Source organism: Cupressus sempervirens, chromosome 3 (assembly GCF_028749045.1).
Source record: "Cupressus sempervirens isolate cs-2001-9-10 chromosome 3, ASM2874904v1, whole genome shotgun sequence".
In the NCBI taxonomy this organism is placed as follows: domain Eukaryota; kingdom Viridiplantae; phylum Streptophyta; class Pinopsida; order Cupressales; family Cupressaceae; genus Cupressus; species Cupressus sempervirens.
The window spans coordinates 563,826,226-563,840,089 of record NC_143120.1 but is presented as its reverse complement, the minus strand read 5'-3'; the positions used below and the strand labels follow the sequence as shown (position 1 = coordinate 563,840,089).

General features: G+C 38.5%; 3 protein-coding genes across 6 annotated transcripts in view; all 3 read right to left on the bottom strand.

Moving 5' to 3' along the window:
- The window catches only part of LOC149567672 (Class I peptide chain release factor), a 210,458-nt gene that overhangs the window by 172,340 nt on the left and 24,254 nt on the right, over positions 1 to 13,864 (bottom strand). The window lies entirely within an intron of this gene.
- LOC149567674 (uncharacterized) lies at positions 316 to 1,930 on the bottom strand. The gene is made up of 3 exons (XM_089820926.1): positions 1,606 to 1,930; positions 1,054 to 1,453; positions 316 to 935 (listed from the first exon to the last, which is right to left on the bottom strand). The coding sequence occupies exons 1-3, from the start codon at positions 1,834 to 1,836 to the stop codon at positions 592 to 594; spliced, it is 975 nt and encodes a 324-aa protein (XP_089677052.1). The 5' UTR covers positions 1,837 to 1,930; the 3' UTR covers positions 316 to 591.
- On the bottom strand, positions 2,149 to 6,199 carry LOC149567673 (uncharacterized). Its single transcript, XM_089820934.1, has 3 exons — positions 2,795 to 6,199; positions 2,423 to 2,639; positions 2,149 to 2,295 (listed from the first exon to the last, which is right to left on the bottom strand). The coding sequence occupies exon 1, from the start codon at positions 3,271 to 3,273 to the stop codon at positions 2,827 to 2,829; it is 447 nt and encodes a 148-aa protein (XP_089677060.1). The 5' UTR covers positions 3,274 to 6,199; the 3' UTR covers positions 2,149 to 2,295; positions 2,423 to 2,639; positions 2,795 to 2,826.

Genomic DNA, 13,864 nt, shown 5'->3' with positions numbered 1-13,864 from the left:
ATTACATATGTACAATACTACAAAGTTACAAACTTACAAAGGTAAATTGCTAAAAGTAAATACTATATTACTAGTAATTAAAGTCAAACTAAGATAAATCCATGCAAACCATCAAAATGTATATGTATTATCATTTATGCATTATGAAATCCAACACATCAAGATTTAATAGTCATCATCAAATTCAAATGTTCCAAATGCTGATCATATATTAAGTTACTATTAAACTGTTAAACAAAAAGTTAAAACAAGACTATAAGTCTACAGCTATGGTTCCTAGTTGGAGTCATCATCATCCTCATCCTCAGGCTCATCCTCATCGTCATCCTCATCATCATCCTCATCCTCATCCTCATCCTCATCCCCAACCTCAACCTCAACCTCAGGCTCAGGCTCAGTATAATCTACAAAATGCTTCTTAGTAAGGCGTCTAAGGTAGGTCCTGGATGTCTCAGTAGCCATAGCATCAGCTCGTTAGGTGCCTCTACGATCAACTGTACTCTCTGCCTCTGGCTCTGCCAATGTCTGTGAGGTGCCACTAAGAACAACTGGAGCTCTCTGGTCCTCTACTGCCATAGCCACAGCCTCAGCCTAGCCCTCTCTATCTGCCTGGTCAAGCCACTGTAGGTCCTCATCATCAAAGACAGGATCAGTAGCATCTGTGATCCAATCAGACTCTGGATCAACCTCCTCTAGAGTAATCGGAGAGGTGTCACTATCCAAAATCTCCCTGATCCTAATGCGCAGGTTGTAGTGCACAAAGACTAGACTATTCATTTTTTGCACAGACAACCTATTACGCCTCTTCGAGTGGATGTGCTCGAACATGCTCCAGTTGCGCTCACATCCAGAAGCGCTACTTGGCTGGCTCAAAATGCGGATGGCGATTTGCTGAAGGTTTTTGATTAAAGGCTCAAACATTTGCCACCGTCTATCTAAATTTTGAAAAAAGGAAAACAAAAAAATATTAGTCTCATTTCAAAACTTGAACTTCAATTTTAAAGCTAGAAATTTAGAAACTAGATTGTATAAGGCTTAAGCTGCAATCTTTACCTGGCTGCAATTTTGTATGACCTTCTTTGCAAATTTCACTTGAAAAAATGGGCCCTAATGCATTATTATAGGCATCCATCTCAAGCAATATATCTATGGGATTAGGGGACATCTTCGATACCACTGTGTATAGGCCACTAAGAACCTCCTCATCCACCTTGAAATTATCAAGGAAACGGTATGCCGGATTGAGGTAATAGGCTGCTGCATAGATGGGCTTATGAAGCTGATTTTGCCATCTCCTATCAATTATGTCCCAAATAGGGCTATAGTTTTCCTCAACTCCTACATATTTGGCCTTAATAGTCTCCTTGACCCTATCCATGCCCTCATAAATGTAGCCCATAGAAGGCTTCTCGCCATCAGCAACTCGTAGGAGGGCTACAAGGGGCTTGGTGATCTACAAAACAATTAAACAAAAAAACAATTTAGTGAATGATGAAACTTTGCAAAGTTGCACAATGAAAATAAAACAAAAATATGTATGAGACATTAATTTCTAAAATTTTAAGACTTAAGCTTTTAAAATTTAAAATTTAAATTTTAAATTACCTCCACAATCTTCGAACATGGCTCCCAAAAATCATCATCATCATAAATGCATTTTGTTGCATCTATCCCTGCAAGGCTGCTCGCAAAGGAGGAGGAACTCCATTCTGAACCAACAAACATGCACCTCAACTCTAACCTTGAACTCAACAAGGATTTTAGTGTGATAAAGTTAGAGGCAAATCTTGTGATACCAGGACAAGCCAACTCCTTTCCCTTCGTGTATTTCCTCATAGTGCTGAGGACTAAGGCATGATTATAGATGAACTTACAAAGATTTTTGGCCTTGGTAACACATGATTTCACCCATACAAGCTTGCCAATATCCTCTAACATGAGGTCGATGCAATGGGTCGCACATGGAGTCCAAAAGATTTTTGGGTGTCTCCATCAATAGTTTTCTTACAGCAATTTTAAATTAGTTAGTAAACAATGAAAAATTTTGATGTATTAAAAAACTTTTAATTTTCAAAATTTAATGAAAAACTAAAACAAATTTTTTAGAAGCAGAACTTAGAAAGTTAGAAGTTAAAATTTTACCTGCAACAACATAATTAGCTGCATTATCTGTCACCACTTGGACAACATTGTTTTCCCCCACCTCCCTTATGACCTCCTCAATAGTCTCACATAAAAATTTTGCATTTTTCACACACGAGGAAGCATCTATGGACCTCAAAAACATGGTGGATCCTGAAAATGAAAATTAAACAAAATAATTATCATTCAAGAATCAATACTCAATAAAACAAAATTTTCGTTATTCAATAATAGTATACATTAAATTTTAGACTTCAAGAAGTAGAGCATGATGAATTACCTCCGCTAGAAACAAGAAAATTTAGGAGGGTTCTGGACCTCCTATCTGTCCATCCATCTGTCATGATGGTACACCCCTTTTGGCTCCAAATCTTTTTGTGGTCCTCCAACTCAAGTTTCATCTCCTCAACCATATCTAGCAAGAGGGGGCCACTCAACTCATCTTCAGTGGGGGCTTTGAACCCCACACCACAGATGGAAACTGCATCAATCATCCCCTGCCAATAAGGAATCCTATTACATTTATAAAAACATTTTAATTAGCATATTTCAAATTTTCAAACATCAAGTTAAAAGTATAAAATTGAATATAAATTTTAAAACTTAAAACGTAAAACAATCAAAGATAAATAAAGTTGAAAACTTGAAGTACCTGGCTGCTATAAATGGAATGTCGCAAAAAAATCAAAACTTGCAAATTGCTCTTACTCCAGCTTCATGTATCTCCCTATTCCAGCCCATGTTCTCAAGTGAAGGTTGTGCACCAAGAGTGGTACGCGGTACAAAAAAGTTGTCCAACTTACTAGATTTTCTGACTCTAGGACGAAGAAGAGCAGCACTACTAGAAGGGGCAGCAGCAGTAGCATCACTAGAAGTGCAAGGAATAGATGCAGAAGAAGCACGAGCAACAGAAGCACTAGGACGATAAGGGGGACGGGAAGAACCTTTTCCAACACAGCCTATTGACTCAAAAACATTTGCAGATGAGCGTGGAAGGGAACTAGAACCAATCAAAGCTAACTCTTCTAATTGTTTTTTTTTAAATTCTTTTTCTTGTTCATATTTTTCCAAGGCTACATAACAAAAAACGTTGAGCCTCAACAGTTGCAACTCCACAAGGCTCAATATCATGACCACGTAAGCCAGCAATATGGTATTTTAATCTATTTATGCCCCCACTATTAATGGTTTTGCAAAATAGGCATTTTGTTTGAGTTCTCTTTCTACCTGAAAATTCTATGGTGAACTTCCAACGCTCATCTTTTTTATTGCCTTTAGAGAGCTTGGGTTTTTTACCTCCTGAAGCCATTATGATTTAATTAAGGAAAAAGGTAAAGGTTGCTACAATAAGACATTTTAGACCAAATATTACCATTTTAGCATTGCATTTTATGAAGATCTAAAGTTATAAAAAAACTCATAAACAAACAAAAAAAATTCATGCAAAAAACCCATAAGCATAGACAAAAAAATCATCAAAATCTAAACAATCAAATCTTACCTCTTTCAAATGCTTTGGGAAGTGTTGAGAAAAGCTATAAACTTCTTGATGATCCAAATGCAAGCTCCAATGTCACAAATGCAAGCTTTTCTCCTCCTCCTTTCAGCTGTTTGCAAAACAAGAAAACTCTATTTCTCTTCTACCTCTCTCTCTCTTTCTTCTTTTCACTATAGACTGTTATGGGAGCCCTTTAGGGTTACATGAGTGAGAAATGTAAAAAAAAACATTAAAAAAAGTTGAAAAAAACTATATTTTTAATGGTTGAATTTTTGCCTGCCGCGGCTGCGGTCAAGCTCAGTCAGGTCAGGCGAGTCACTCTATGACTCGCGAGTCACGCGAGTCACTCCCCATGACTCGCCACTCGCGGGTCACGAGTCATTGTGACTCGACGAGGTCAGCGCGGCTCACTAACTCGCGCAACTCACGTGACTCGCCGCGAGTCACGTGACCCTGATTCCTGCACATCAAGTCTAACCAATTCTTTTTTTCCTCAATTGTCATTAGGGTTTTTGCCAACTCCTGTCCTCTTTTAGGAATTCCAAAAACCTTATTTATCTCATTAGCAAAGTAGGAAACTGTCAAAGTTTGTTGCGAATACTGAATTACCAATGCATGAGCTTCCTTATCATAGCCAACCACCATACTTCGCAATATAGCTTCAAACTCCTTCAAATCAAAAATTGGCATGAAAATTATTTTATTTGCCTATGCCCTACGCAACACTTCTTTTAAAGAATGATTGTCTTCTGTATTCTCCCACCAAATGTGACATTCACTTCCCACTACATTTTCAAAGATGCTAGTGGCAGTCGTATTAGTTTTTCCTGCAATTTTTACTTTATCCTTCTTGCTTGTCATCTTCTTCACTTGCAAGGCTTAAATCTTTCTTTTTAGATTCAATGATTTTCCTTGTGCTAGGGTTCTCAATGCTCGTCTTCGCCATCTTATAGTATCCCAAAATCTCTAGGTGGCTTTTATTCAATCTGTATTCCAACTATTTATCTTTCCCACATGTCGCCTGCTTATGTCTTGGTATGGTTTCTCCTACTACTAGTACCACTTCTTTTCAATGTTCAATTTCTATCATACGTAGTGGCTATGAGCTCTTGAGCTTCATATGTTATATGGTATGCTACTCTCTTCCTCTCTTTGGTTTCGTATGCTACCTTCTCCTCCACATACTCATACGCTGCATGTCCTTGCATACCACCATACGCTGCATGTTCGTACACTTACCAACCTTCGCAGAGGTCGTACATGGTATCCCCATCGTGTGTTGTATGCCTGTAGGAGGTCTCCTCCTCGCAAAACTTCGTGTTTGGACTCGAATCTCCCTAACTTTATGTTGCCTCCCGCACCTCGTACGTTGCTCATAGCAGTTCATACATTCCCATCCACTCTCTCTCCAGGCTTCCACTCCCTTTGTCTCCGTACCGCTAGGAGTGATTCATACGACTCCCTCCTCTTGGGAACAACTCCATACTTTGTTATATAAAGGAACGGTGATCTGTCCACCTCTTGATCTTTCTATTTGCGTTTTATTCCACCCCTTTTTATAGTGTCTTTAATTGGTCCCCATGGTCTTTGATATCTAAGGAGTAAACAGAAAAATCTCCCCTCCTCTCTTTGTATGGTTTCAATTTAGACCCATTGACTAAGCCCTTTAACAAATTCTTATCCAGAGTTGATAATTTTATGGCTCCATTTTCTTTTACTTCCATATCATGTATAGTCCCATCCATCAAACTTTAAGCTTATCGGGCTTTATTTCATTCTTACCATTATACTTGAGTATCAATTGGCCTGGGCTAAAATTCATCCTCTTCAAATGCGTATCATGGAATTTTTTCACCTCCTTTGTGCAACTTCAGTCGTCCATTGAGCTAGTGTCCTCTTTTCATCCAGTTTTATTGGAGTATTGATTCTTTCCCTTAGACTCTCTACATCCCCCATCCTGTGTTCAACTGCTATTCTCAGGCTAGGTACTACATATTCCATTGGCAATATTGCTTCTTATTTGTATATTAAGTGGAAGGGGGTTTGCCCAATTGTGGCCTTGTAGGTCTATAGGCCCATAGAAATGTTGGAAGGCTTTCCTCCCAATCTCCCTTTTCAACTCCACAAGTTTTGTATAGAATTACTACCAATATTTTGTTTGTGGCTTTTGCTTGACCATTTGCCCTTGGATAGTACGAACTAGAAAAAAGAATGGAAAATTTTATACTCACTTGTCATAGTTCTAACTTCTAATTGCCTGATTTACAAAGTGTACCCCCTATCACTTGTCAACTGGAGTGGTATACTATCTACTCATAGAAAAATTTGGTCATACTAGGAGCTGTGCTATCCATGAGTGATTGTGCCTCTGCCCATTGTGTAAGATATTTTGTTGCCACCACTATGTATCTACTACTTGCAAGCAAGGGCCCTACAATGTCCAACACTAGAAATGAAGTCTCCGGAAGCATCACAATGCAAATCGAAAGGCCTAGAGAAATCAAGCAAAGCCAACATTGGACATGAAGTCATAATAGTCTTAAACTTCTTAAAACATTCTTGTGCCTACGCTAACCACTGGAAAGCACCCTTTTAGGTCAAATTTGTAAGGTGTGCAGCATGTCATAAGAAACCAACCACAAACCTATGATAAAAGGCACAAAGACCAATAAACCCTCTTAATTGTGTCAAGGTCTCTGGTGTAGGCCACTCCACAATAGCACGGATCTTATCTAGGTCCATACGAACTCCATCAGAACTAATAATATGTCCCAAATAAAGTCACTCTGTCATACCAAGAGCACACTTAGACTCTTTGGCATGCAAGGAATCCTAATCCAAAATACCCAAAACTGTATCCAGATGAACCACATGATCATCCCAAGCCTTACCATAAATCAGAATGTCATCAAAGAAGACCAACACAAACTTGCAGAGCTGATTGTGGAACACCTTGTTCGTAGTAGACTACAAGGTGGTAAGAGCATTGGTGAGACCAAAGGGCATGACCAAGAATTCAAAATGCCCATGGCGACCTCTAAATGTTGTCTTCTCAATGACCTGCTCTCTAACCCGGATTTAATGATAGCCAGACCTCAGATCAATCTTTGAAAAATACTTTGCCCCATGTGGTTCATCAATGAGCTCATCAAACCGCAGAATGGGATACTGGTTTTTTATGGTCCTCTTATTCAGCATTCGGTAATCAATGCACATCAGAAGGGTACCATCCTTCTTCTTCACCAAAACAACTGAAGAAGCGAATGGGAACTTACTTGGCTTGATATGCCCCTGATCAAGTAGCTCTTGTATGGTCTTCTCAATCTCATCTTTGAGCCTCTTCGGATAGCGATAAGGAGTAATCATAATAGGCTTAGTGCCCTCCTCCAACTCAATAATATGCTCACTTGCACGATTTGGTGGCCTGCCAGGGGGTATATCATTAAACACTTTAGATTGTTTAATCCTCAACTGTTGGATATCAGGATGATATTCTACCTCCTCAATATTCTTTTGAGTTGGCATAATTCTGCACTCTACTACCCAATCAACAATATCCTCATGATGAACCCAGTGCTGCATATGCCTAAGTGAAATCTGCTTCAGCTCATCATTATGAATTGCTTTAAGAACTTGGGGCTGCCTGTCCTTAATGAACCTCATCTCCATCTTCTCAATACTCAAGTAGATATCCTTAAGTGTGTGTAACCATGCCATACCAAGGACTATATCTGTCCCCACCATGTCCACCACATAGAAATCTGCAGTGATACCATATGTATTAAGCTTTATAAGAAGATCTGTAATCATCTTGTTACACTTCAAGGTGTGACCATCAGCTACCTGTACCCGTAGGCCCTCGAAATCCTCAATCTACATACCCCTCCTGGTAATCAAATGAGCATCAATGAAATTATGAGGAGCTCCGGTATCAAATAAAGCAACAATACTATGTCTAGCTATGAGCCCATGCATCCGAAAAGCTCCCTCCTTCCTCATGCTGGATAAATAAGCTCCCTTGAGGTTGGAGTCATCCACCTCATCATCAACATCAACACTCCTATGCTGATCCTAACCACTAGCTCCAAACGGTTCCTGAAAATCAATACTATCATCATCATCATAGAACCATTCCATCATCCTATTTTTACCCTTAGGCTTCATGGGACAATCATGGTTGACATCATAGGGACCCCTACAATAGAAACACAACTTCCTCCTCCTCAAATCATTAAATTGTTTCCTGGTCCAAGTGTCCTACAGCAGGACACCTACCTTCAGTCTTCTCCTTTCTCTGGGTAGGTGTCCTATCATAGCAGGACGTAGCAGGCTTTGAGGCAAACTTGCCTCTAGGTGCAAAGGCTTCTAAATTACGGGCCTTTTTCATTGCCTCCTGTAATGATGGGGTTCTAATGACTTAACCCACCCTCTAAGTGACTCAACAAGGCCCTCAATGAAAAGCATAACCCTCCTCCGCTCAGATATGTCATACACCATCATTGACAACCTCTGGAACTCACTGATGAATGCCTCCAAACTAGTTGTCTATCATAACTGGGCCAACTCTCTAAAATAAACCTTAGGATCCTTCTTGTCAAAACATTCTATCAATCTATCAACAAATCCTGATATGAAATGATCTGATCATGATGGAGAGATACCAAACCATGATACCACCAATCGTGTGCAACTCCATCAAGGTGTAGCATAGCAAACCTAATGGCATCCTCCTCAGTCATAAGCAAGGAAGGTGTCAAGCTTGTGGATCCAAGCTCTGGCAATCACTCTATTGCTCACATCAAAATGAACCAATGTCATCTTACCAACTGCCTGTTGGAGCTTAGTATACCTGGGCCACTATCTGTCAGTAGTAGGCCTACCCCTAGAATGCTCATGCTTCTATGTCCAATATCTGTCAAAACTCAAATTGTCCTTTAATGCCTGAGGAAGAGCATCCCACTCATGAAAATGAGTTGGCACATCATCAACAAATGAAGTAGTGTTAGTAGTAGTGCTAACTGTATCTAATTCAGGTCTTAGGAAAGTGGGTCTCTGTGGCCTATCTTGAGCACCAATATAACCTATCTTGTCCACCCCGTCATCCATCCTGACATGATCCTCGGTCTTGTGCCTATCATCAGCCTTGGGCCCTACATCCACACGTGACCTATAGGAACCAACAGAAACATCTTGGTCTCCCTCTCTACCTCAATCCCAAGGTAGTGCTATCTGCTGCAGGGTATTAGACAACTGTTGCAGTACATTTGTTATTTGTTGTTGCCCGACTGCAATATTTTGAAATGCTTGCAAGGCATCTCTGTCAACTTAAGCTTCCGTAGCACGTCTAAAACCACTAGAACCACCCGGACTACCCACCGTGCCAAATTGAATCTCCGACTCTCCCTCTCTGGGAGGTACATTCTGATCCCATCTGGTGTAGTGCATTCCAGGCACAAACCTTCGATCACCATCCATACTTCAAAAAACAGAATAAACGAAATGTGCCTCTAATAATTTCTAAGCCCAATTCCTATAGGCTGGCAGGAAACCACTTTGATACCACTGTAAAGAACCTTTGTTCACTTCTGCCAATCTACGCCAGCCAATAGACAAATTTCTCTTTTCTTAAATACATAAACTTTTTCAAATTATATAAAGGATGAGAGGTAACATTAATAATTTAAGCAACTCCAAAAATTGCTTTGCATTTAACAATTAAGTAAAGTCAAGAATTTATTCAATTCCATAATCTAATCTTTTATTTATCAAAGAACCTAATTTTGCCGTGGACCCGAACAACTATTGTCAGTTTTAAGGGCACCCAAAATACTTAAATGATGGTTCTACATACAACGTTAGCTGCTCCCAGTTCAAACACCAATTCCCAACCTCCAAAACACCAATGCCAAACAGCTAACTCCAATACTAATTAACGCAGGCATACAGAATGATAGACGTCTGAAGAAAATTAGACTTTGCAGGATGCTCACGTGGATGGAAGAATGTTGTTGTTGACCCTACTGGTCGTATGCAATTGCCCAACTGGTTGGGATATTTTTGGCTGAACAATTTAAACTTTATTGCCTCACGCGTTCTTCAAATTTGCTTCCACAACTGAGACTAAAACCAATCAACTTCCTTCAATTATTAAACAATTTGATTCCAACAGCAATCGAATTACTTTTAGAATGCCAATCTCCTTGACCACAGTAGTTACAGTAGGAGATTATAAAAATTGTATACCTCAGCACAATTGTTTATGAAAAGAACTCAGAAAAATACCTTCAAAACCCTCGCCAAATTATCAAGAGATTAAATATATGATATTCAAGATGGTCTTCTCTCATCATATTTATAAGATTTTGTGTAACCTGGCTTCACCTTGACACTTCTCACTTAAATAACTCTTTAGATATAAAGTCCACTTACTTTATAATATAAAGCTCATTAAATAATCATTAAATCTCAAATTAAACGCAATAACCATGACTTCATTCGATTAATTCGTCCAAAGCCCGAAAACAAAGTGATAAGTACCTAACAATGTCAAAACTGACTTGACCAAAATAGGAACTGGCCAGAAGTGACTTACTAAAAATAGTAAGTCCAAAAATAGCAAAGCCATATCAAAGACACCCAAAACCGAACATCAACTCACAGGGATTATGCTGATGAGCTGACAAATCAAAAATCCAAGAACCTGCTAACTGGGGACATTACAATGGCACCTATTGCATAGTTAGAGCTATCCACATGGAGATGGAATTCTTTGCTCCAATCAAAGTATATGAGAATCAGAGCACCTACTAGTTTAGCTCCTGGAAAGCCTCCTCATATTCTTCCTCCCAGCAAAACCGTTCTCCTTTTCTAGTTAGTTTTTCTAAAGGTCATTTTAGACATGGAAGCCCAATCAAATGTAAATGGTGCCAAGTCCTTGGGGGATATGGGGTAATATAGGAGATTTATAAAAGGCTTTGCAAAATCGTTCTCCTTTTCTAGTTAGCTCCTAGAAAGCCTCCTCTTGTTCTTCCTCCCAGCAAAACCGTTCTCCTTTTCTAGTTAGTTTTTCTACTTCAACAAATCCTTTTATAAATCTCCTATATTACCCCACATCCCCCAAGGACTTGGCACCACTTACATTTGATTGGGCTTCCATGTCTAAAATAACCTTGATCTTGTTTGGATCTATTTTCAACCCTTCCTTGCGTACTATATGGCCAAGAAGTCTACCTTGTGTAACCATGAATTTGCATTTCTTGGGATTCAAAACCAGCCTTGCCCTTCTACATCGATCCATGCATTTGCTAATGATCTTGAGGTGTTGCTCCTTCCCACTGTACATTGACCAATCATCTAGGGAGGCCTTGAAGTTCCCTACAAACGTCTCATCGAAGATATGCAATATGATCCTTTGGAAGGTGGTTGGTGCATTGCACAACCCAAATGGCTTCCTGTTATAGGCATACACCCCATCTTCAACTACAAATGTGGTTTTCAGCTTATCCTCCTCAGCATTGTTGATTTGGTTATATCCTGAAAACCCATCCATGAAGGAGGATATTTCATGGTCGGCCACCTCTTCTAGGATGCTATTAGTAAAAGAGATTGGGAAGGATCTTTTATAGTTACCACATTCAAGCATCTAAAGCCAACACATATCCGATTTTGATTCCCGTCCTTCAATGATATGATTATAGGGGATACCCACTCACTGGTTTGTACTTTGAATATTATCCCAGCCTCAAGCATTTTCGTAATTTCTTCTTGAACCTTGGCTACATAGTTCTTGTTCATTCAGTATGACCGTTTATGCATTGGTCTTGCTTTGGTATTAGTGGTATTTGATGGACACACAATTTCAAGGGCACTCCTTTCAAGTCCTTGTACATCCATGCAAAGACCTCCTTATATTCCAAGAAAAATTCAAAAGTTGGCACCTTCAACACTGAATCTCAGTCATCCCCTATGAAAACCTCCTTGGGTTGGTCCTTCTAACCTAGGTTTATTGCTTGCAACTTAGCCTTTTTGTATTCTACTTTCTTCTCAATATATGCGCTGGTTTATTATTGAGGGTTATCGTCATAGTTAAAAAAATCAGCAAGATATCGCCAGAATCACGATATTTCACACTAGCAGGTAGCCAACGATTATATCGCTGCAAATATCAGCAACGATAATTGAAGAAAATCGCTGCGTTTTTTTCTTGAAATATCGCCAGTAAATGCCGAATAAAACAGTCAAACATCGTTGAAAAAGTCATCCAATGCTTTTAGGTTTTTTGTTTTATATGGTATCTTTGCTTTTTCATTTTGTTAAGGTTTTTCTTCCAGCCGCAAAGGTCGACAAACACATCTTCCAGGAGACAACGCATCTTCTAGCAGGGGACGACACATTTGGAATCTGAAGATAGACAACAATCACAAGAAGACGATGGCAGACAGGGCGAACATTTCATAGTCAACGGCGAAGATCAATAGCCACATACAATTGAGTCAACAACAGAGAGTGTTCTTGAAGTTTTAATATTATCAATTAATAATAAATTTTATAATTTATTTGAACAAAATTTGACTCCCATCTGCGTCTAATTCTATAGAATCTATAAAATCTTTCATAGCCTATATTGATATTATATTAAATTTTAATATATTTATTAATGAATATTGGTATTTAAACTTTACTATTTATTGTTGTTCTACAGTTTTTAACTATTTACTGTTTAGTAAATTAGTGTTTATTAATAGAAGACAATTATAAATATATACCAGTATTAATGTTTTCTATTTACAATTTTACAGTCTACTATATTTTAATTTTTAACTAATTTATAAATATGTATCTATAAAAATGTTAAATAGATTCAAATTTAATAATAAATATATTTCAATAGATTTATAATTGATTTGAATAGATTTATAACAATTGAAATAATAGATTTCATTATTTTATACATTTCAGGTATTTACTATTTAATAGTTACTAATTTAGTATTTTAAATTTTAATAGGTTCATAATTTAGTTTTTAAAATTCTAATAGATTATATATTTTTTAAGAAACTGTAAATTTTTGAATGTTCAATAAAAGTGCCAATTTTTTGCCGATTCCAAGATTTTCAAAAAATTTGAGCTAGCCCAGATATTACCGAAACCGAATTTTTCACCTATGGTTATCGTACCCTCTATGTATTCCTTATAGCCTTCTAGGTACCTTTCTTCTAATTCGGCTTCTTAGATTTGCAACATATTACATTCTGGCTGGAATACTTCATAATTTCCCATCTGCTAATGAAACAGGCTATTGAGGGAGCTTGTTTCATCTTTTGAGTACTCCCCAAGCCGAAACACTCCATTTGGTTCCACTCCTTCATCTTCTCCCTCTGCCTCTAAATCGGATGTCAAGTCCTAACTTATAGATTGGTTCCTTAGATCTATTGTGTACTTTCTATTGTCTACCTCTATGGATAAGGTAATCACCACAAAGTCCAAAAGGAATTGTTATGACTAGTCATCCTCTCCCCAACAACGCATCATACCCTTTCTTCTCCAAGGTAATCACCACAAAGTCCAGGAGGAATTGTTGTGTACCAATTACTACCTTTTTCCCCATCAAAATTTCTATTGGCTTAATTCCATGTTGGTTTGCACCCCCCAATTGGAATGTGAGTGGCCAAAGTGTAGTTTTCCCTATTGCCTTCCTTCTCCTCATGTAGTATGTTCACGCCAGAACCTCCATCGACGATAGTTTTTGATAGTTTACATCCCATTATATCCATTTCAACCACTATCAGTGTCATCCCCATTCCTATGGTGAACAGAGTGTTGGTTTCTTTTCCCACCTACACTTCCTCTTTCTTCTCCTCCTTGGAGGGTACTCCTTTGATACTTGCTCCTTGTGTTATTGCTACCCGCAATTTAGGTAGCATTTCTAATAGATCTGCAATTTTCATAGGGATGGTGGTCTTTAGTACTTGTTTCATGATGTTTGCTACCGGCCAGGTGTTTGAGAATTTAGCCGTACTTGCTTCCCCTTCCTCTATCATGTTATCTCTAATGTCCTTTCTAGCTTCTTGAAATCTTTCTTTCTCTATAGCTGCATCCAGATATTCAAGTTTCATGGCTTGCATTCTTGTGATGGCTAATACTTCGCTTTCTAGTTCTGCAATATCAAAGATGTTTACCGCTTTTTTCTAGGGAAATTGGCATCCTCATGATTACCTGGTTCGC

Coding starts and splice junctions, on each gene's coding strand:
- LOC149567674 (XM_089820926.1), bottom strand. CDS start 1,836: ATGAGGAAATACACGAAGGGAAAGGAGTTGGCTTGTCCTGGTATCACA. Junction 1,454..1,605: donor CATGTTCGAAGATTGTGGAG/GTAATTTAAAAT, acceptor ATTGTTTTGTAG/ATCACCAAGCCCCTTGTAGC. Junction 936..1,053: donor TCATACAAAATTGCAGCCAG/GTAAAGATTGCA, acceptor TTCAAAATTTAG/ATAGACGGTGGCAAATGTTT.
- LOC149567673 (XM_089820934.1), bottom strand. CDS start 3,273: ATGATATTGAGCCTTGTGGAGTTGCAACTGTTGAGGCTCAACGTTTTT.